The sequence below is a fragment of the Rhopilema esculentum genome, chromosome 11, assembly GCF_057945365.1.
Source record: "Rhopilema esculentum isolate cy_ngs chromosome 11, ASM5794536v1, whole genome shotgun sequence".
NCBI lineage: Eukaryota > Metazoa > Cnidaria > Scyphozoa > Rhizostomeae > Rhizostomatidae > Rhopilema > Rhopilema esculentum.
In genome coordinates this window covers 4,760,825-4,784,998 of record NC_142825.1, presented here as the reverse complement: position 1 = coordinate 4,784,998, position 24,174 = coordinate 4,760,825, and the positions used below count along the sequence as shown (strand labels likewise).

General features: G+C 37.2%; 1 protein-coding gene across 1 annotated transcript; it reads right to left on the bottom strand.

The window, feature by feature from the left end:
* Positions 1-4,946: 4,946 nt before the first annotated feature.
* Positions 4,947-23,709, bottom strand: LOC135693444 (uncharacterized). The gene is made up of 6 exons (XM_065211941.2): positions 23,329-23,709; positions 12,243-12,424; positions 7,432-7,582; positions 7,047-7,182; positions 6,643-6,800; positions 4,947-6,468 (listed from the first exon to the last, which is right to left on the bottom strand). The coding sequence occupies exons 2-6, from the start codon at positions 12,280-12,282 to the stop codon at positions 6,312-6,314; spliced, it is 642 nt and encodes a 213-aa protein (XP_065068013.1). The 5' UTR covers positions 12,283-12,424; positions 23,329-23,709; the 3' UTR covers positions 4,947-6,311.
* Positions 23,710-24,174: the final 465 nt, after the last annotated feature.

The following is a 24,174-nucleotide window of genomic DNA, read 5'->3' as shown; positions in this document are numbered from 1 at the left end:
GCCAAATGTAGAACTGGAACTCAGTTCCAAGCGATATAAAGTACTCCCCAACTTTACAAATATTCACGAAAAAAATATCAGAATTTTCCTCGTTCAATTGTACTTGTGATCTTTGCAAGGAAAACATATGTGACATCAGTTACTTCTTGTTTACATTATATTTAGCGCTGGTAATTTATATTAATGGGTTTTAATTAGCTCGAGTATATCTAGAGATTGTACCAAATATAAATAAAGAAGTAAAAAAATCTGAGGAAGCTGCCATGTGGTGACATGGTGCAACTAGCTGAAAGACAAGGACAGACCGTTCTTACACAGCATCAGTAATGCCGGTTTACCTTCGTGTTAAATCTGTTGTGCAAAGAAGACACAGAAAGTTGAACGTGAAGACCTCTTCACAGGAGGGCTGATGATTCCTAATGGTAGCGGGGATTGTAGCCCCTGTCCCCTTTGGCACCCGAAATCTCTACATTCATCTCTCTGTCTTCAACTAATTTTTGGATGCAGTCCTTTTTGTCAAATCTCTTGAGTCCATTCCAACAATGCCCTTAATAACTGAAAAAAACCAAAATCCATAAACCATTGCATCGGATAAAGCTTTGCTCTGTTTTGTTGATTCAACATATCAAACTACTCGGATAAGGAGTACCTTTGCTTGAACTTTATAAATAGTAGCTCATGCGACCAACTTTAGACAATATCTATTACTAGCTCCACCTTAACGTTTGCCTATATACAATATGAAGACTCTGACACCACTTTTGAAAATATTATGAGACCTTAGATTTGAAAAACATATACATTTTGTCAGCCGATGGCATGCGACAACGTAACAGAGGCACGGCCAAGTAAGGGAAGGGGGCAGAGGGTCTATGGTCCTGAGATTTTGAGCCAGATAGAGTTCGTTTGTTTTTTATAATCGATTGAACTTTTTATTTTTCAACCCCTCTAACTTTAAGTTCATGGCACGGTTACTGCTCAATTGATGCTCGATATTAATAATTATATATTTTCGTTTTTTCCGTTTACGATTATCTACAACGAACGGATGCCTCGTCAGTCAGTAAGGCTCATCAGTCTATCCTTTAGAGCTGCATAAAATTTAGACCCAAATACCCAAAAATGCTCAATATAGCTGCTTTTACAGTCTCACGGCACGATTGCTTGGCCTCACGACTAACTTCATTCCCTATTTCGCTCCAAGATATGCAAACGCTTTCTGCCCGTTACCAGTTCTCCTGAAAGTTACGTCAGGGTAAGCAGGCCTGGCCATTTGAGGAGGGCCATAGCTCATGCTCCCCTCCAGGCTCTCCTCAAATGCTGGAGGGGGGCTACAGATTGCTCTCCTAAATTGCTTTGAAAATAAAATTGCTCTCCTTGAAATCGATTTTCCTTTGCTTCTATTCTCATTAACCTTCAAATAGTACACCTGGAAATTGCTTGGAGAGATGTTTGCTGCTCCCTTGTTGAAAGTCTTATGGCCAGGCCTGGGTAAGGGTCGAGATAACGCTGTGGAGAGGGGGGCCAGGGGGTTTGAGCCACTTGTTCATAGTTTTCTCTCTCTAAGGAATTATAAAAAATGCAACCGCGCAGTTTTCTTCTTCTAATATTCTCGCATCAAAAAACATTTAATTAGATTACCCGAATAATTTGCGACTGGGTACCAGTTTTATCTATCTTGGGGCATTGAAGGACCTTATGTCGACTTACAGTACAAGTTTTTTTGACAAGACAGCTTTTTTGGTCCAGCTTTCAGGCATTCTTTTTCCTAATTTTAGCACTAAAATATTCTTAACATCAAATTGGAAAGCTTTTCATTACTGAACATAAGCAGTGATGGAGAAGATGGAATGCTATATGCTTTATTTCTTTAAATTCCCTAAATGTCATAACATCAACGATTGAAGAAACCCGATTTCTGTAAAGACACTTCTTCGCACATTAGGAATTTCCTGTTATCAGATTATCGTCACAAAACAAAATATTTCATTTTTGCACGGCGATGTCCTATGAAATTTTGAATATCTAAACTTTGCAACTTTCTTAGATTTCAGCTCTGAACTTTCTTAGCGTTTTGAAGAACAGAGCAGAACTTTATCCTAAAATACTTTCTTATAAAAAAACGTGTATTTAATGTATATAAGAATACAGAAGCTCTCCTCCACATTTCCATACATATTTCAGCACTTGAGACAGTGTAAAATATAGAGTATAGGGATCAGAATAAAAATCAGGGAGAAGGTTATTAATGGACTCAAATGCAAATTTTGCTTGCTCATTTCGAAATCCTTCATATATCAATGCATGAAAATTGGAACAAATATCTTCAACTTACTGCAAGGCCTAACCCACTTTTTTGCTAAACAAAAGAACTTTCGTACTTAATCTCGGTACATGGTAAGCCTATAATTAGCCCTTGCTCCCTTTCTACTTTCAATCGTTAAAATCTTTTATGAGTGGAAGTATTATCCAATTAATACTGGCAGAACAGTGCCAGGGGACTTGAATGAACCAAATGATTGAACATTTTATCCTAAGACCCCGTTTACACAAGACCTGGACCAGATCGGATCCAAAAGTATCCGGATACTTTTGGACAGGATAGGTGGACAGAATTGGGAAAATATGAGGACATAGTACGACGACAAAGTTTCGCAATAATTCTTCAACACAGTAGTCTATCAACTTGATGTTCGGTTTTCTTGCGCCAAAACGCCACGGATTACATATTAAAACTACCTTGAATTGAAAAATATTCTGTCTCACTTTCGACAAATAACGTAGACGGTTCCGATCTGGACCAGGTCCACCCGTTTACACGGGGTCCGGTCCAGATCGGATATATACAGGATATCCTCTGAAAGGTATCCCAAAAGTGTTCGGATAGCGGATCCAAAAGTATACGGATCCACCAATTCCCGTGTAAACGCAAGGCCTAACTGTACTCTTTTGGATCCATTCTCGTGTAAACGGGGTCTAAGCCTTTACATTTAAGTTTCTCTCTACAAATCACAACAAAATCTAGTTAGGGGCATTGCTGTGTGGCGTTAGGAATCGGAGAATGCCGATGATTTGTAGCATCTTGCAGATTGAAAACTCCGTTTCTATTATTTTCTTGCTTTTAGTTTCATCTGTTAGCTATTGTTTCATCAGTTTGACTGACCATTTATTGCTGTTCTAACCGTTGAGTTTTTTTAAATGAGAAAATGCATCATTTTCTCTTACTTTCGAAATGACGACAGATTTTATCAAAAATTAAAAATTTCAGGTGCCGACAGGGTCTCATTAGGAATTTTTAGGGGTGTATATACCTGTTGATCCCTTTAGCGACATCTCGCCACGAATAGATCAAAAAGAAGATACATTACATAATGACAAGATGCAGGGAAGGTAAGCCAATACACAATCACAAACACGTGGGTAAGCAAACTATGGGGGCTGATATCTCGCAAAAATCCAAGAGACCACTGGTACACATCTATCTAAATGTGAATTTATTTATTTTTTAGTTCTGTTCTGTGAACTGTGTTCAAAGTTTTGGACTACATGTTATCTTGCCATTGTTTATCATTGTGTCGTTTATTTCTACCTTCGAACTATGAGGAGTACACGTAATTAAGATGAATACAGTTATAGACACAACTTTTAAATAACAACCAGAATTATAAAACAACTCACCAGAGCGCTTTTTCTATGCTAAATAGAAGATGAACTCCAGTTTAATCTCAGAATGTTTAGATCTTCGCGCCGCCATTTTGTATTCATCCCATGTGAGCCCACGCTCCTCCAAAGCGTCAAATGGGAACAAGCAAGTTAGGTACAATCATCAACACCTTGAACTGAAAACTGAGGGTGTAATCATAGTCCATAGACAATGGTGCAATGTAGACCGATCTGAAAACAACTAGGTTTTCGTGTTTAAATTTTCATACCTCAGCATTGTACATTTTTGGTCTTCAAATCCCAAGCAAAAAGCCCTACAAACCTTTAATATCTAAGGATATACTTGGACAATGTCTGCATTTCTTGACATTTTTCCACACTTGGTAATCCACATTTTTTCATGATTTTAAAACGCCTCTTTATTATATTAGGTAATCAGTAAATGGAGGAAAGAAAATCAAGATTTTTAGTCAGTTTACAATTGTGATTATGTCCAGCTAACTTTAGAAATCCTGTTTTCGTGTAAGAAACTGTGTGAAACAGTGATGGGAGAGTGAGATTAATTTATGGATGATATCAACATAAATAGTTAGTTTGAATGAAGGCAAGGCAATAAATATTTAGATTTCCGCCTGGGGAGAGAGATTTTCGTGTTTAGGCTAATCGTTACGACTTTTGAGTGCCCCTTAGAGTTAGACTAGTCTGCGTTGGCTGTGTTCCAGATTTTTGCGTGTTGATTGGCGCGCAATAAAGTATTTCGTGACGTCTAGTTCTTAATCTTAAAAGGATATCACGGAACACTGAAATTGCCATAAAGATATATGGCTCAATCATGCTGGTATTTGTGCACAGTTGCAATAATTTGTGCCATTTTGAGCATGGGTATCACAATAAAGAATAATGGGCAATGGGTGTTTTACCTACTACTCAGAGATGTCGAGTTGAAAGAGGCCTTCTCAACCCTGAATAGTAGCCCTTTTTTTCTTGTTGATATTGTTGTGGTAAAATATTTTCGCCAGGGTTCCCTTTGTTCTAAACCTCTGCTTGCATCCTTCAGGCTCTACAACCATGTTCTATTTTTGTGCTTTTCTGTTTGCAAATACTTACTCCATTTCTTAAAAAGGGTTAATGCTTCAAAACATAAATCAAGTAAACTTGTAACACAGTCGTTCCCAACTATATGTTCTCTCTCAACATCTTATACAGCTCTTCGCGTGGAAAAAAATCTTTAACCTCTTTGACGCTATTCGATGCAGAAATTTTCTCAAAATGAAGAAAGTCGATTCAATGTGCAGAAACGTTTTTACAAAAACTATTATCGTACAAAGCATCGGCATGAAACTGTTAAAACTTTACAAATAACTAATGAAGGTTGATCTGCCTGATCCTATTGTAAATATACAAATGTCAGCATTAACCCTAAGTTACTGGGAGTCTTCAGTAGTCAAAGGTAACAGAGGGGTTCTAGCTGGTTTTGTAAACATGAACTGGCAAGGAATTTTTTGTAAAACGGTTGGAAATGGGGGCTTGAAACTTCCTTCTGTACACTTTTTCTTATATCATGGTGATGGAAAATAGCTACAGAGCAAGACTCTTTATATGATGGTTGATATCTCGTTCAAAACAGAATCCACTTTGTTTCATAATCATTGTCACGGTTTTTGACTTTGGAACAAATCTGCCACTTTGAAGCATCGATGCCAATCAAATTTAGTGGTTATTTTTAGAATCCTAAAAATCTCAAATGGGCTTTTTAAAGAAAGCAATGATATAGGAACAAATATCGTTAATTGTTGCAACGTATTACTATAAATGTCGAGATTAAAATATTTACACTTAATTACAATGCTATTTACAATGCCTTAAAACATTCAGCTAATTGTGTATGCATAATATAAACTATGCGAGTGCTTGCATTACACGTCATCACATAAGCAAAAAGATCTTAATTCCTCAGAGTCCAAAACAGTAGTAACCTTTCGCTGTTCGATGAAAAAGAACTGAAAAGCCAAGCTTTGTTTTTGCTCTTCATCAATAAAGTTAATAACTTTTAGGCCTTTTCATTGGGAAAAGGTGACCACTTTTGCTTTCCATCTATACAATTTGATGAAGTTTAGACCTGTTCGTTGTGAAAGGTAGCCACTACTTTGGACTCTAGCGTTCTCATCCAGCTGAAGCATCAGACATTTCAGTTTTATCTTATCATGAAATACTCTAAAATTTTCAAGAAATTTTAATCAATTTCTCAGTGGGAGATGCTTCACCATCGTAAGTTATGGCTTCTTCAAGGAGCTTTGATAATCAAATCATCAGAAAAAAATTACATCAATTAAAAGAGTCGAGTAAGATATATTGGTTACTGCATAATTTATGTTACAGATCGGTGTTCTTGCGCCTTGAAAATTGTCACCTGGATTTTGTGAAGCATCTTCTTTGTCAGTGAGCTTGTTCGCATTCCTAAACATGCCGTTTGGAATTTGATCAGATTCAAACAGGTGCGTTTTGACGTTAAGTTGCTTCTTGGAAGACGGCCAAGAGGCGAAACTGCAGGGTCATGTTGGGACCTGGTGTTTTCGACGCCATACAGCAGTTTGTTAGACCTTGTTACGAGTTACCTTCGGTCAGTTTTGAATGAAATCAACGGTCATTCAAAATAGCTTATGCTTGTGAATGCAGAAGGGGTTTAGTTCTGGGTAGAGCTTCGAAATCACCTTCTCTTTGTAGGCTCTCATCCTCTGTACTGCTTGTTGAGAGCAATGTGCGTCCAATTCTGTCCTAACGCACTTCTTCATAACATAGTACTCACTGCAATGAATAGTTGTTCGATTAATTATATAATTCTTAAACCAGTAGCACTGAAGTAAAGGTACAACTGTAAAAGGTACAATAGACTAAAATCGTACAACTGTTCTACCAAAAACAAACGATCCCTTTCACATGGCAGCAATTTACTGTTAAATATGCAGACTGTATACTTACTTGCAAAGCAGCCTATTGCTTCTATTGTGTCTCCATTTCCTCTGGAAATCTGTAATGCATGTCGCTTTTCCGATATAATAGTCCAGTGTACAGCCAAGGTTTCGTCTGGCTCTCGCACCAAGAAACGGTGTAACCAAGCCAGCATTGTGACAGTAATCCTGCAAGCAAACAGATCGTCCATCTAAAATTCACATAAATTTTTACAAAAACAAAAGCAGCATTATCCTGTCTTAGAAACTCTTAAGGATACAAAAAACTAATAGTTTTTCAAGAAATTCCACAAATTCTTCAGCAGGTAAATATTTTGACGTTTGAAACATTCATCATTCTACAATATTTGACAATTTTCAAAACACCATATGTCATCAAATCGATGAGGAGATGCATCCATACTCTTTTCATACCTTTTTAATTGTATGGTGCGTTTGGACCTTGTTCAGCTTTGTGTAAATCTTGTAAATCATGCTTGAGGAATCAGCTTGCGCTAAACATTCGCCGTCAACTGTCGTAAAACATTTTAGTAGCTCTTTAGCTTTGTCTCTGTGAACAAAAATAACATTTATAGAAAGAGTAAAGTAAAATGTCTTTATACTGAGCTCCATATCTAAATGAAATAGTGGACCATATTTGAATATAAAATAATACTTGAGTTAAAACGACGTTTCACGTTTAACATCGGAGGTTTCATTACATCAAAAACACTCGATATTTTATACAGCAGACAGTTTTGAAACCAATTGCTTCTATTTTCTGATCAACATTAAAATTTCAAGCAATTTGAATACTTACGAGCAACTCTGGAATGGCTTTGCGCGAAAGGAAACGAAGAATTCGTTTTCACAGTAAAATCTCTTCAATTGAAATTTTCTTGAATAGCATGGAAACTTCTTCATATCGTCGATATATCCACAGGTCGATACTTCGATCAGAAATATTAAAGCTAGAAATTAAAAAAGCAGAATCAAAATATTGAACAGTGAACAAAGGTTTTGATGTAAGTTTGCAAAGAAGGCTCCTGGTTGTATCACAAAGAAAAAGAATTGTCTTAAAATTGCATGGGTCTGGCTTTTTGCTTCTGCGTTTCTCGATTAAAATGGATGAAGTAGAAAATGTTGATACATTGCTACACACAAGTGTCATTTTAAACCTCAGGCGTACGACATATCCAATAATCCACAAGTGCCAGAAACACATCCAATAAGGATTTCTATGGTGCACCATTTTGAATTGTCCCCGTATGTTTAAAAACACAGGAGAAACGGGGACCTTTTTGGGCACTAGCTCATTCGTTTCTTAATAGCTAGTAGTATGGAAGTTACATAGGTTGTAGAAAGAAGAAAAACGCATAATATGGCAAAAGAAAGGTCCTTTGAGATTTCTCAATTACTAGTTTGCTGATGACGTATTATGTAATCTCTAAAAGCCCAGCGCGTAAATACGAGGGTAATTATTTTGAAAATATAGGGTATATTAAGTGCCTCGTGCCCATCTCGTAGCATTGTGTCTATATTTATCAATATTTTTCATCAAAATTTGTTTAAAAACAATTCGCTCAAAATAAAACTTTAAGGTGGTACATGATACATATCGATCTATATATAGACTTTCTCATGCTATTGTAAAGAAAAAATCTCGGATCATAACTAACTTATAAAAGACCTCATGATGTAAAAACATCAGATTATAGATAGGCCAAAAAAATAGATTGGTTGTTATGATGAATAATAAATCCGCGATATAGAATATAAGATTATAAGCTGTTTTGCTTAAGAAATGCCCACACACCATTTGCAGCAGAGTTTCCAATTCATTCAAGCTTGATGTAGCAAATTAGGTCTTTTTATCTTTATAAAAGGTAATTTTTTGAAAGCCTTAAATGCGATTGATAGCTTAAGCAAATATTGATAATGACACAGAAATGAAAACAAAACATCTAAAGAATTCTGGTGCTATGCATAGAATGAAATTGTCGCACAAAGGGGCCTTCGAATAGCCGTCGACCTACGTTGGTTTTCGTTGTAAATTGGACGTTTAGTAAACAAACATATAGCTGATTAAGGAACAAAGAATTTTATCTTTGAGCACAATAATTGTGGACTTCCTACGTAGCCTTATGATAACATCTTAAGGTGAAACATAGCCCTAAGCTGACGTGTGTGGCCGGCGGACAACGCAGAGGTTCGGCATAACTTTTGTCTCATCTTCGAGACGGCAATCCCTACAAAGATACTTTCAATGAGTTTCGTATCTGCACCTCAAGATGACAAGACAGCTCTTTCCTTTCTAGATAAGGGCCTCGATGTGAAAATCATTAATATCTGTACTGGAAATCCTGTTTTCTCAATAGGCGTTCTAATATATGAGTGTTTCGCAACACAGAATATTTCATCCCTGGATGAATCTGGTTACTGCTTTAAACTATCGATTAAAGGCAACAAGCATGGACAGCTCACCCTTGACATTGTTTATCGGGATCTGTCAGTAAAATCAATTGACTGAATTTAACCTTTGACACGACTCCTGAACAATAGACACTGATTTCGCGTTCCTTATAGCTTTCAATCTTATTAAAAGTCGATGACGTCACAATAGATTAGTTTGGGATCCCTAAGAAGTGCTTTCGTCTGCATTATTCTTATAAGAATGTCAGTTAAGGGGCTTAGACGTTATTGTTCTGAACTTTCTTAGATATCTGAGGCTCAACGTGTTCATAAGCAACTGAGAAAGACACAAAAATAAATCATGAAAATAAAAAAGTCCTTAGACCATTTGTGAAGCCCATAAAAACTAATACTGCATCAATTCACTTCAATCTTTGGCTGGGTCTTCGGATGCAGTTCCTCAATTAGCAATATCTTAGTCTGGGCTTCTTGTACAATAATTTTCCTGTACGAATCGAATGAAGCTACTTCGTATGCGTCTAAACAAGGAACAGTTCACTCTTGCAAATAGTGCTTGAGATTCCCACGAAAGCAAAAGGATTTTCAAGAATTTTTAGATAAGCCAAAGGGTTTACGAGATTTTCATGGACTGTTTTGCCCCTCGCGTCAAAATTAAGTCAGGCTTATATGTTTTAAAACAACTTACTGCCTTAAGCTTTAATAGAAGTATGTTATTGGGTTATATGCTTTCTAGCCAATTCAGTTGTGGCCATACCATTTGCATGAACAGAATAAAGATCAGCCTGTTGCTTACTGCTCCTTGCACTTAAGCTCCTATGCCTTCCTTACTTTATGCAGTGCTAAGAACCGCATATTGGCTGGACATGTTTTGAGGTGGCCTAAGATTATTTCCTTACTCGACAATTGCAATTTCTTTGGTCGTTTACGGTTATCATTGAAGACAAAGTTGTATTCAAACCCATTCTTCCTTTTTGCATTAATTTCTAATCATCATCAATGAGCTCAGCGAACGCTAAAATTAAAACTTATAATTCTTTTAATCGTTTTAACGTTCAACTTCATTTTGTGTATTTTTCTAAGTGCCTCCTTTTATATTAATCTGTGGTTAGCCATGTTTTAATTTTGAGTCAAATTTCATATCATCAAAATACGACCCATAATGAGAAATAACAATTCGTGTTCTACCATAATCTATTGATTACATCTTCAGATCCTTAGCCTAACAGGTTTACGTAGAGAAAAATGGGACAATGGTTTCTTATTGGGCTCTTGATATGCATTTAGGAGTACACCTTTAAAAGAAAAGCTGGAAATCAAATGACTTGATTCTGGAGGTTTTGGGTGAGAACCTGCTTACGACTCTCTATGAATTATGATGTGTGACAAATAGGCAAATTATTTTCTCGTAGGAGACATGTTTTTTAGAAAAATATACTCGAAAAGAACAAGAAACAATTCATAGGCGCTGTTATATTTGAGAAAATCTTATTACCTTTCGTTTTAGTAAACTTTTGAGTATAACCTTCTTTTAATAGATATCTAATACCAAAGCATTTCTTCGGTTTGCAATGTTTTGGTCATTCTTTTTCAGGCAAGTAAAAAAAGTAAAGCACAAAAAGCACGCGAAGAACGTCGCTGATCGTCATCGCCAATGTAAAATCATCTTGTGCATCCAAGAGAACTCTTTACTTTCCAGCTTTCCACAAAGGAAACTGCTTATAAGCAAACATACTCTTAAAAACAGATGACCTTGTGACATGGATTATTACCGCTTATAAAGCGTAGGCCCATAACGCATAAAAGCAAACCGAGATATGATATCAAAACGCGCGGCCTTTCAGATCATAACGGTTTCAACCTATGGATCAGCCCTCATATCAACGGCATATGCTTTATGTATTGACCAGAATACTCCAGCAATGTTATCGTAGATTTGGTTTTCGTCATTCCAACAAAAGTAACAGTAACATTTGCTCTTTGGGCGAGTGAAAATTGAATTTATAGCCGCAAAATTCAACCTGATTCGCTAGAATTGACGGTCTCATTCAAACAACAAAAAATAAAGATTTGAAGCTTGCTGACCATGTCCCTGCCTTTCCAAGATAAATTTATCACGTTTACTAAATAGCAAAATTCATTCTTATGTCACGTTAAGAGTCACGTTTTCTCAATTGGAGTGGGAAAGAGACGTTGCCTACTTATTCTGTGTACTTTAGTGCTAATGCAGCAGAGATTTTTCGAATTACTCAAAATGCGTCAGCAGTTGTGAACCTCCGGTCTCAATCTATCTGAGTTCATGTTCTTGAAAATATCCACGTAGTTTTACAAAATGTTCATCACGTGTGTGGTTTGGCCACAAATTCTTTTTGATGTTGAAATTCTTCCTCGTGTTGAAAGTGGTCCAATTCTTGAAAAGGCGGAGGATGGTTGACGTTATCAGACCACGTGCATTAGAATTACAAACAAGGTTTTCTACCATAAGGCAACGTTTCCATCACTACAGCCTCCCCAGGACTTTACGAAGTCGTCATTGATCCTGTCCGTTATTGAAATTATAACAAGCAATCAAACTGAACAAACTGTTTTTGACGGTTTTTAAGGAAGAGTATCCTTCACAAAGCTAGAGCAATAAAACATAATACAAAGGCAAATAGAAAGAAAGCTAGAACTGAAATTAAAAATCAAATATTGTTCGTGATTGAACACCCATGTAGCCGATCAGGATTTATTTCACAACCCATTTTACTGAAAAACGCAGTTACCATGTAAAATAAGTTTTTTCAAATAATTTAAACAAATTGAGATTAAAAGTCTAGACGTGGCCCTGCGACATGATCCGACGCCCTTGACAGTATCTCTTAAGAGCCTGGACGGTTTCTTCAGCACACTTAATTTTGATCCTCGGCTCAATCCAAATATACAGAAAGAGACCTGACAAACTTTAGATGCTAAAGATTTTTCTCTTTTAGAGGTGAAACGTTGAATCGTAATTTCAAGGAATGGTCTGTTAATTATAATAGCAGGATCTAACTCTCGGAATCGTCAGCGTTGATTTGTGCACTTGCACGCGTGTTTGTGATCACTGTGATTTCAGTACAGGACTGGAAAAGGTCAAATCTATTTTTGCGAGAAAAATAAATCACGAAAAAGCTGATTAATCGCAAAAACAGCAAGGACATTGTATGAATGCAGACTTACCTACGATTGGAACCATGAAGCAATTCTGCAACGCAGTCATCTTGAAATGCAAATATCGTCCAGGAACTCTTTAGCTTCTCAGCTGATCACTTGACGGTCGTGCGCCTGCAACTGGAGTATCTGCCTTGATTGCTCCTTTATCACTGCTCAAGAATGTTTGATCACTCGATTGACGTCACAGCCTGTGTAGTGGCAAATAATCTTTTGAGAAATTGAAAAGGAAGAAAGGACCGGTGCTGAAGAGGATCTTGAGGCAAGGCCGGGTCTCACGGATCAAAGCAAGAAAAAATGAAATTGAAGTCCGGGGCATTTGCCAGGTTTTTATACACCTTTAAGTGATTAAATCATTTATTAATTAACCCTAGAAACTGTCGTCGTGTGCCTGGATTAGGAAAATGGATTAACCTTTCTGGACCTACGTGCAACAGCTCTTAATAAGTGAATCGCTGCTTCAAATGTTTTGATGCAAAAATGGCTAATGTCGATAGAGTGACTGCATGATACTTGAAATGTTAGTTTTTCTTAACTCCATTCAAATTTCATCCAAGTGTTATCGTGTTTCTCAAGTGCTGCTAAAGGTCCATGTTTTCTCTCTTGCTGTTGCTATTTTTTAAAAGCCCACTCGTTGTCTGTTTAATGGCAATATGGGCTTAGACTTCATGGCAATCTACCTTTTATTTATGTCCTTTGAGCAAAAACAATCACTTATTCGGTGTTGCTTTCGTAATCAGCCAAAAGTTTATGATAACATTATTCAACAAGGTGTTAAACTGCTTTACATGGGCAACAAACTTTGATGAAATTTATCGAATAAAATGATGTTATTTAGTTTTATTTAGTTTTTATCTTATACTTACTTTCTAGGTTGCATGTTTTTAGCAAAATTTCGCCTTTTTGTTGCAAAACATGTTTATTCTGGGTGCGGTTATCAAAAATAAACAAAATCAAAACATCAAAAGAAGCTATTATAAAAATACACGATTGTCTTTATATTGAATTATTGACGTGACATGCCTGACAAGAGAAAGGAAGTAAAATGCCTATAGAAAGATTGCGGTCGGCGAAGGCAAACGAAACTTTTTTATAGTACTCTCACGAAAATGCAGCGTTAGGTATACACTCTTTTTTATAAAAATACTAGAAGTTTTGCCCAGCTTCGGTGTTCCTAAGACATCTTCGTCTTGACCCTGAAAATACTCTCGCTACTTTTTTCATACCTGAAATGGTTTTAGGGGGACATCCCCCAACCTCAAATAGGAACCATGCTTTTTGAAAAGACTAGATTTGTCAGTCTTGCGATTCTCTGTTATGAAAATTGCAAAACAGGAAACTACTAAAAAGTGAGACATAAATATGTGAGCTGCGGATGAGCAATGTTCATAAAATTTGATGATTCTGAGTCTGGATATTCTTATATACAATATTCTTATAAAAAGGAGCGTACCAAATGCTCATTTGACTCATCACTTCACCGAAGTGTGATATGTGTAAAGGGAAGTATCAGGGTCCAGAAAAGTTGTTAACCTTCCTCCAGACAAAAACATCCCCGAAGGCAAACCTTCTTTGCAAAACAGTAGAAAGTGGGCGTGGCTTGGGTGTGTCATAGAAGCTTCTATCGTTTTTCGTGTACCTTCCTCCGGTCAGTGGCCGTGCGACCGTAATTTTTTCCTGACTTTGGGGAGTATTTCGCCATTGTGTTAGCTCAAGAAAAGCAACTGGCATTGACTGCAGAGCTAAATGTCTATAAAACGTGACAGGATTAACTCGTGTTAAGGAATCTATAACCTTCAAAGTATATGGACGTCCCAATTAAATGAAGGTCAAAGTGCATTAATGGCCTTTAATTTCCATGCTAACTTTTATAACAATAACCAAAAGTTCCTCCAAGCGAGAGTACTATAAGAACATTGGAAAACTAGACAGCTTTGAGCCGCAAAAACATGAAGATTAAGAAGTTATGGGTTGAATAAAAAACCTAAAACTGTATTCACAAAGATACTTTTTAGGGCCATACAATGAATAACCTTGCTCCTTGCTTTAACATCTCGTGCCCCCATAAATCTTTTACCCCCAACCCCTTACCATTATTTCACTCCGTGGCCCCAGTAGAGGCAAAAGTAATGACCTTGTCATCTATGCCCCACTAATTTTCTTTTTACGCTTTGTTAGAGACTGAAAGTGCTGGAGTTTGTTAGTGCTGGAGAAGTTGGAAATATTCATCTACAAATCTTAGAAAGCTTTTCGGTTTTTAAGCTACGAAACTGAAAAGTTGACGATTAGAAGATGCGACATTGGCGAAATATCAAATATGAAGTCCTAGACCTAACCCCAATCATCTGTGCTTTTTGGTGAAGCTTAACGTGATAAAGATCCTATTCAAGATGTCTTTTTAATGGATCATTGCAATTAGATAGATACTGTTGGGCATGATTCAATCTATGCACACAGTCTAACCAATCTCTCCGCTAGGTCACAAAGGATCACTGTGTTCCACTAGAGGTGTGTCAAGTAAGAAACTGAGGGAAATGAAAGTTTCTCACAAATTAGAAACAGATTTTGTGGTCCTTTGCACCAGAAGCTTGTTGTCTCATTGTTGACAATGAAACCCCCCCCCCCCCTTCTTAGCAACCTGAATCTGGACCTGTGAATGTTGACCAAAATTCTTACCAATCAAACCTAAATGAATTCTGATACAAATTCTCACCGACCCCTTGTGAAATTCTCAAGAAAGGACTTTCATTGATAAATAACTGGACGAATTTAAGCCTTACATGTCTAGCAGACGAAACACTAACCTCAATATGCTGAATGTCATTTTTCATCCCCAAACATGTGTGTTTAACATTATGGACAGAGCCAACAAAAATCCTATTGTCCCTTCGTCTTTTAAACTTGCGTGAGACAGTGATTTGTCTGACCTTCATCAAAAATAAAGTTCTCTTAAGGTACACAAATGGTCAAGTAAAAGCAGGAATTTGTCAATTTTGGAAAATAATACGTCAGCTAAACTATCGTGTTGTTTTGATTCCTGCTTCGATGTTAAGGACATATTCAAACGAAATTAATGATCATTATTTAATAGCTAATTTGTGATGAAAAAAAATTGGTAGGAAATGCGTTTCAGGAAATACCTACTGGTGCGTATACCTGCAAGGTATGGGGAAACACAAAAGCTTTAATAAAGCTTGAACATCTCTTTTCAAGCAAGATGTTAGCTATCACTTCCTTGCACATAATGAAACTAAGAACAGAAAACTCTATAGTGACACCAAATTTTGAGCAGGACAAGATACCCAACAAAATTGTGACTCAGGGTTTTCGCAGACTATTTTGAAAGAGGAGGTTTGGAATCAAGTCAATAAAAGTGATTATCTTGATAGGCTAATTTTCAAGACGAATTTCGACTGACTTTTCCAACCATGAAAAGAAAGGACTTTCAAACATAGTCATCTGCCAATCTTTTTGCGGTCATAGAAAAATTTATACTCAATCAAATAGGTTTTTCGCAATTGAATCATGACACTCGAATGACGTCAATGCTTCCGAACTGGTCAAGTACGCAGCCCGAGGCCTAGTCTCTTAAAACCCAAATTAAGGCTTATACCAATCTTGAAAATCAGAGCATGTGGTATTTGCCAATAAAAGAAATCTTATTTTGATTATCGACTCAATTCGGTGAAATTGGTTGTGAATGGTATGCACTTTATATGACTCCAAAGCTGTCACCTTATCCTGTTAGAAGCCCTCTCCAGGGCTGTCAAGCGCTTGCTCTTTCTATGCTTCTTTTCGCGTCCCCTTCGTCGGATTTTCAGCTTTATTTACAACCATTTGTGACTAAAATAACTGAAAAGTTGACGGCCTTTTCGATGCAATTATTTCCTTTTCTCTTAATGAAAATATATGTATTTCAGACAAATTTTACTTTTTATTTAAATCAACTAATTTCAGTGCGGAGCAAAATCTATTTATTTTCTTCAAGATCTGTTATCTTTGCAATTTCAACAAGAATGTAGATAACCTTACAAGTTTTAATTTTCTAGCCTATCTCCCTTTTTTGCATGCAGACTTCTGACTAAGATAAGTATGAAAATGTCTTCCTTTAATGACTTGCTTTAATGACTGCATAGCTTTCTAAGCTAGCTTTAACGAATCCCTTTGACAAATGTTGAAAATGATATGTAGCCTAACAAGTACTACGAAAAGGTTTTCAAAGCAGTTCTACGTTTTAGCGTTTATTAATAGATCACAGAAGTTAATAACAGTAGTCTTTTGATAAGCTGTGTGTCTTTTTCTTACAAAAGGTAGTCTGACCTCTTCTTACATCTATCCTCGATGGAGATCAACATTGATAACGGGTAGAGCCAGAAGACAAAGCGCGCCTTTGCTAGAGAGCAGGGGTGAACAGGGACGCTTGAGTTCATTGTATCGTATTTTAAAGGTTGAAAAATATTTGGCCAGGGTAAGATCGGCTCGAAATTCCACCTAATGTACTAAAAATATCAGGATAAACTTTTCACTTGCTTTGTTTTCCATCTAAAGGTAAAACCTTTCCTTAGGTCCACCGAAATCTGTAGATATGTAAAAGAGTTTCTCGTTTGGAGGAATAACAGTAGTTTAAACTTTCGTTTAGAAATGCTTAACTGCACTCAGTCTTAACTGCAATCAGTCTATAGTTTTTGCAACTGATGAAAATTGACCAATTTGCAGGATTGAGCCCTGAGGCCATTAAAATTATAATAAATATATATTGACAGATTTATGATATCATAAAGTAGGATTCTTGTAAATTATAACTGATCTATATTATTCCTACACTAAAGGTGTTTCTTGATTTCCAGTAAAGGCTGACAGAGTTCAAAATACTCCTTACATAAGCTTTTTGCATATTGAAAACATCACCAAGAACAGACATCTTACGGAGTGCACTTTTTATAGCACTTTCCAACAGCGAGTTAAATACTGGCTGGTTGGTTAGGTAAGGGGAACCAAGGCATGAGACTAACGGCTAATATCATTACGACACAACACCAGTACAGAGTTATGGGATTAATCGATGTGTCAGAATATAGATATATTCAGCGTAATACTATTGATTCTGTAATCAATATTAATTGCATCATACTGACAAGGGCTTTTGAAAAGCAGTTCAAAATAATTTAACCATATATGATCTTTTGCTTAATGGTTTTAGCTATCTTTTGAAAGTTATGTCCGATCTGGGAAAATAGTTCCTGTTGGCAGGGAAGCCATTAAAGTTGACATGATAAGGAAAGATAGGCAAACATGAAGAACATTGCCAGGAAAGAAGGCGCTTCGGGCTGTTGATATTGACAAAATAACGGAATAAGTGTGAGGATGTTGGGGAACGCTAGTTGGAAACGGCTGGCTTCTTTTCATTTAGTGATTAGATTGATCTGGTTAGAGAAAGATCTTGCCTCAATAGAAGCATATGTCAATGACGTCATCTCAATATGGTTCATCAGTCCACTGTTTGTAAGCAGGGTTGTAAGTTTGCTGTGGCCGAGCGATTTGATAATGAGAAGCCGGATACGGCAATCAGGAGGTGTTTGTCTTCTCTTTTCAACTTGATTCAGCAATTCAACTAATGAATTAACCACAATCATTTGGCCTGCAACCCAGCAATTATGCCTCCGTTGCAGCCAAACAGCAGCCTCTTTCGAGAATCAAGGTTCGAATGGCTGTCCACTAGTGACTCAAAAGCAATGTTTATATAAAGTAAAAACAAAGACTTTTGGAATCATCCTTCACAGAAAGGACAAGTTCAACCAGGGTTCCAAAATTGTGAGGTTATATGAATGTTTCACCGTATGCTCCCCTTGCATTACTTAGAGCATTCTGACCACTGCGTCGTTGTCAAGTAGAAACCAAGAAGCAATATTTGTCAAATGCGATTTGACACAGAGATTAATTTGACCGTTGCTGCAATTGCTCCTTTTTGTGTCCATGTATAGTATAGCATACGTCAGCTTATTGGACCATAAATTCCAACTATTTATCAAAACCTAGTCTAATGGTCGTTTAATTAAAATAGGCATTATCATGAAAACAGAAATGGAAACAGTAGGTAACTTTTCTCTGTTCGATGGCTGAGAAAAAATGGCGGGAATCGATCGCGACAGTTCCCCGTCAGAAATCTTCCGACAGAGGGGTTGGAGCTTCCGACAGTGGGGCTAAAATGACTAAAATAAGCAGTTTTCGTACGTTATTCTGTCAAATTTGCTCCGACAATAACCTAAAATTTCCTCCGATAGGGGGGGGGCTAGATGCTTTCTACGGAGGGGCTGTAGCCCCCTTAGCCCTCCCCTGGCATCACCACTGCTGGAGACGTAAAGTCTGATGCTGTGTGTTGCGTTGAGAAGTTGTGTGTCAACCCTACAATGCTCCAGAAGTCACTATCTCGGGGTCCTTTTTAGCATACTAACTAGGGGGTCATTACCCCTCTTGCAACATCGAACTTCCAATGTTTCAGCCGGTTTACTAATGTCTCCCTAATATAAAAGAAAGGCTTAGTATGCAAATTGTAACACCACCGATGTTTGATAGTAAAAAAGACCTCAAAGAGTAGGAAAACTATTGTGGCTGGCAGATGCGAACATAAATATAGAGCTTAAACGATCATATTTTAGCGGCTGGATACTTGGATACTCTCACGGTCAGGTTTTTCGACGTGGAGGGTAAGTGTTTTCTTTACATATTTTCCTTTGATTCTGTGAATTGGGTTAATCAGCTTACAGACTATCAACATAACGTATTGTTGCGATGTGAATCTTCAAAAAAGTCTTAATTATACAACAAAGCAACGACCTGCATGGGCAATTCAAACTGAATGCAGAATGAGCAAAGCCCTGAATAGCCGTTTCGAATGGCCATTTCCTTGTTTATGTTGGTGTTCGCTGCTTCCTGCTTGAATTTGCTAATCCATGCTTGAACTAAGAATGTTAATACAGCAAAACTTGCAAGAAATGCACCGTTTATGGCGCAAACAAGATGCATGAATCTGAAAATAGAATATCTACGCATGACTGGCGAGTGAAGATCTATTTCACAACCGCTATTATTGTTTAATCAGAGATTGAGTAAGGCATTCAGTTGGACTGATCTGAGGACCTTGATGACACCAAGGCCACTTCTTTCCTTCATAAACACGTCACTACGAACCCCTCAGTCGAAAAGGTTAAAAACCACGGATTAACGAGTCGACAGATGCAAGAGTCGTTTTGCAAAGCAAATATATTATCTCTTGTTCAGAAATACCATTAAGAAGGATATTTTAACCAGTTTTTGAGAAATATTAGGAATTTGATGGAAGATAAGCTATAAATGCTAGCAAAAACGGAAACACTTCTGGTATCAAGAATCTCTGCAAAAAATAATGATTCTGCTCGATCGACCGTAAAAAGTGTCAAAGAAAAAATGTCAAGACAAAATACTGATGCCTTACAAGCAAGAATCTTGCAAACTCGTAGTCTTAATAAAGATAGTTGACAACACTTCTGTCTGTATGCATTGCATGAGAGTAGAAGAGAAGATTTCTTTTAGCATGTCATGCAAAGTTTAGGAAACCTAGTTTGGAAAAAGAGGGTTGTTTTTAAATTGAGCTGCAAATTAATATCATCATTCACTTTCAAAAAAGTTACCTGAACAGCTTGAAGCCAAAAATCAATATACGGACGTGAATACTAAAAATTGCACGGATCTTGCGTTTCTTGTATGGTGTTTCTAAAAGCAAGATAAGGAGTTTGTCATCTATGACGTCAGCGAATAGCAGTTCTAATCACTTATTGAAAGACATCATGAACGCTTAGAACTAAACTATTTGAAGAAGAACTGGTGAAAAAACGGTTCCTGTTTCATGTGAACGTTTTTGGCTTGAAAGGAAGGCTTATCCTTCAATCCTTACAACTCTTGAAATCAGCTAACGTCAATAGATAAGTTATTTACGCATTTGGTGCTTGAATCCCTTGGTAAATTCCATCATTTACGTAGATAGACCCTTGGAGTACTGTTTATGTGCTGGACGAATCTCATACAGATCCCCAAGTGGATGAATGAGATATTGTTTAATGATCATGAACTGTAAAGAAGAGGAACACTACACTAGAATTGCAATGTCAATAATAAATTTAGAAGGAGATAACATCTTTGGAAGTCAAATTTATGAATTCAGTTTATTTAGGCCCTAATTGCCTCAAGCCAGTCTCTCTCTCTAGATTGCATCTGCATGAACGATCGTTTAAAATGCTGATGAAATGCTGACATTAATTCTGCAGTGCTATGACTTGATTGGTTTGAAGCAATCTACATGCGTTGTGATTGGTTTAGATAAAGCTGCACCTCCTCGAAGCATGCAACTTGTGCAGAAATGCTGTTTGCTTATTGAGTAAGAACTGAAATAGTTACCAAACCCGATGATTTGAGATGTGTTGAATATTAGAGTCAAAGGAACTATATGAAACGACCCAAATGCTATGCTTTGCCAAGGGCGCTCGGCCCTAGTCCTCTTCATCCTTTGTTTCAAGCTACAATAGAGGATCGTAGCCGTACAAATGTAATCAAAATTTTTGTGAGCGACTTAACGGACATAGGTCCTGTTTGCCTAAAAATAGCTTCAAATTTTCTTCTATTTCCATAGGAATCTAGCTGTTTTAATGGATTTGATTGTATAGAAAAAATAGTCACAAACAGGATTCACATTTTGGCTTGTTATCCCCTGAAAGATGCAGCGACAGCAGTTTCTTTACCCATTGATGCTCTTAAAGGAATTTGGCATAACCTGATTCTAATAGGGTGCTTAATTAAAAAGTTCATAAATCGGTATAATTGGTTTGGGAGTGCGGGGGCTAAGCATCCTTGTCTAATAATAGAATTTTCAAAGCATTTGAGCGCCTGTATTATGTCTTTATCAGAATTTTAAAGATTTGTAGTAATAACGCCTTATAAGGCAATGTGATTTTATAGATTGTTGTTGCATGCATGGCCATTAAAACTGTCAATGAAAGGCTGGGTTAATTAAGCCGTTCCATGATTTGATTGGTTTAAAAAAGCTACTTCCAACCTAAGTGGTTCAGACCAAGCCACACGCCTTCTGCTTTGTATTTCCTTACAACAATAAAACGTTTCAAGACATGATATAAATTTAGGGTTCAAGTAAATCTTTAATTCGGTAAATCCACAGGTCAAGTCATTGCAACGGCGAGCTAATTTTGTGTCTACTGGCTTAATTAAATATTTGCTTATCTAAGTATAGATGGAGAAAGTGTTTACTTGGAACTAAAGAGTGCCAGAGTTAGTTCTTCTTTCCCATTTCATTTTTTAGGAGAGCGCTTTATTTTCATGTAATAAGAGAACAAAAACTGAGGGTTATTTCAAGAATAAGTTGAGGATTGTAAAAAGGGAATAATGGTATTTGCTCGGAGAGGAATTGCCGCGAGGCAAAGAGCCGCACCATTTGAAGCATCTGAGGGGCTAAAACCGAATAAAGGGTGGTTGGACTGATGATTGACTGATTGGTAAATTTTTCGCATTTTTGGCAATAAGGGGTGGGGGACATCACTACAGTCAGTTTTCCCAATTCACAAAGCAACAACCCCTTCTTGGGCAATATTAGTTTTTGTGTACGGGGCGTGGCGCAAAACGACTTACAACTTAATTAAAAAATTTTTGTCCCTATAATTCCACACTAGGAGTTTAGAGTTTGCTAATGTGGCAATTTAACGGTACTGGGTCTTTAGTACGCTTTTAATTAAACATGACGGTCATTGCTAAATTTGATTTGGTGCGGACAACGCAAGGGAAGCAATACCTGGACAGTGCTAACTGAATTTACTGCCGTCATAGGAGCATCTGCTTAAAGTTGGAGTTTATCAGCCGATAAACGCACAAAGGCCTAAAATGTATTTTGCGACTGCACACTTCATCTTTACAGTGTAAATTGCTCATACCTCTGAATGGAGACGCCCATACAAAGTTGGTATGCCAACTTGGGCTGGGACGTACAAAGAATAGCATAAAAAGTAAAACTTCAAGCACATTAAAACATTGGTGTTCTTAACATATGGTTTTTTTGTGGCAGAAATAAAGAAGCAAGTTGTAATTATTATGCTCTTTTGTAAGCCGTTTACCGTTCAATGATATTAAACTTATGCAAGCCAGTTGTATGTCTTTGGGCTACCACAGCTATCTGCATTAATGTATGGCGAACGGAGGGATTTGCAGACAGTTTACTATAAAACGTACTTGAGGTTTTGACTTAAAGATTTAAGAGCCACAATGTCACTGATCTTTGTAATGGGGTTGTTCTGGATGTCGGGTAACGGACTGAGTTTTCTTGCCGTTAGAACAGTGTTAGGGCTGGTTCGCTGCCCAAAAAGGCGAATAATCACTTTCGTCCAGTCATCTGAAGGAACACCACAATACTGAACAATCACTAGATAAATTACGTTCTTGAGCTTCCTTTGCTATCATATCAAGATTTAAAGCTAGCATAAAACCATTGTCTTGCATGGTAATGCATCGGTAATGCTTCGCCTACGATGCAGTTCTATAGAAACCTGTCACAGGTTCGGCGACAATTTGGAACAGATGAGCAGCGTTGACCCGGTCTTTAACTGCTGTTTTTTTCATATCTTATAGGAAAATTCACCAAAGTTTCGCATAGAATCTTGTGTGGAAAGTATGGCTCATGTACGCAAAAGATTCAAATGAAAACTATAAATGCCCAATATAAATCAATTGGACAGGCTCCTTGCAGACTCGATACCTCGGTAAAAATACTTTTACTTTCCATGTAGGCAAAGAACAATGTTACATAACTAGGCTTTGATGCAGCGCCGATGCATTACTAAAACGTCATGCTCTTGCAAGAGATATCGGCTAAGCGAGTGAGCAAGGTTTACCTAGCAGAGGTACCACGTAAATTTGCACGCGAGAATTTTGAGACAAATGACATCGATAGAAGTAGATACTAAGTACTTACGACCCAGCTTCACTTTGTGGAATAAGGGATAGTGTAGAAACACGGCCTCAGTAAAAAAACAAGATAAGAAATAAATTAGTAGTCACTCACAGATTCAGATGCAGAGACGGCAATGTGCTGAAGCGAAAAATACCAGGAAGAATGTCAAACGCAGACTTGTGTCTCTCTTCTTAACTTTCTTCGATGTGACTTCGAGTTTTCTGTGTATCTACGACGGGAGAATGGCGTATTTTTGAGATGTTGGAATGAGCTCCAAATCTACAACAAACGCCTGGTCTGCTTGAGCTGTGATAGTGACGTCTTTCTTTTTCGCACTTTAGAAGACGTCTGACAATTACCTTTTAGTTACAATCAATTAAATCAATCGAACCCCCCTGATTTTCCGCTGGTCACATGACTTATCAAGATGGGGCTTTAAGATAGCAAGGAAGATAAGCTGCAGCGATAAGTGAACCAGTTAAGACGCGAAATACTAACTCGTACTATGTACTTGCAGAAATTTGAAACAAGTAATAACTTTATAGCGGTGTTTGAATATTCCTGAAAAACGCTGTCCACTTTAAACGACAGAGCATGACACATCCAAAATGTTTTAATTATTAATATTAAGAATAGCGATTAATAGCACTGACTTGGCTCTGCATGACTCGAGCGCTTGTTATATGGACACCAGTACTTGTAAATCGCTCCATGACGATTAATTGCCAACCTTTTATGCAAGACCGGGAAGAAACTAGTGGCAACCCCTTTCAAACACCAATCAAGCAAAAATAAGGTGTGACTAATAAAACAAGATATTTTGATTTTTGATTAGCATTTCCAGAAGCAAACAGCATCGAATATACAGAATATAAAAAGTGCTTTATGATAGTGTTAATAACAGATATAAGACTGCCGTACATTGAAATTCTAAGCAATTAATTAACTTTGTAAACA

Coding starts and splice junctions, on each gene's coding strand:
- LOC135693444 (XM_065211941.2), bottom strand. CDS start 12,282: ATGACTGCGTTGCAGAATTGCTTCATGGTTCCAATCGTAG. Junction 6,801..7,046: donor CGCACCATACAATTAAAAAG/GTATGAAAAGAG, acceptor GTTTGCTTGCAG/GATTACTGTCACAATGCTGG. Junction 6,469..6,642: donor AGCAATAGGCTGCTTTGCAA/GTAAGTATACAG, acceptor TATTCATTGCAG/TGAGTACTATGTTATGAAGA.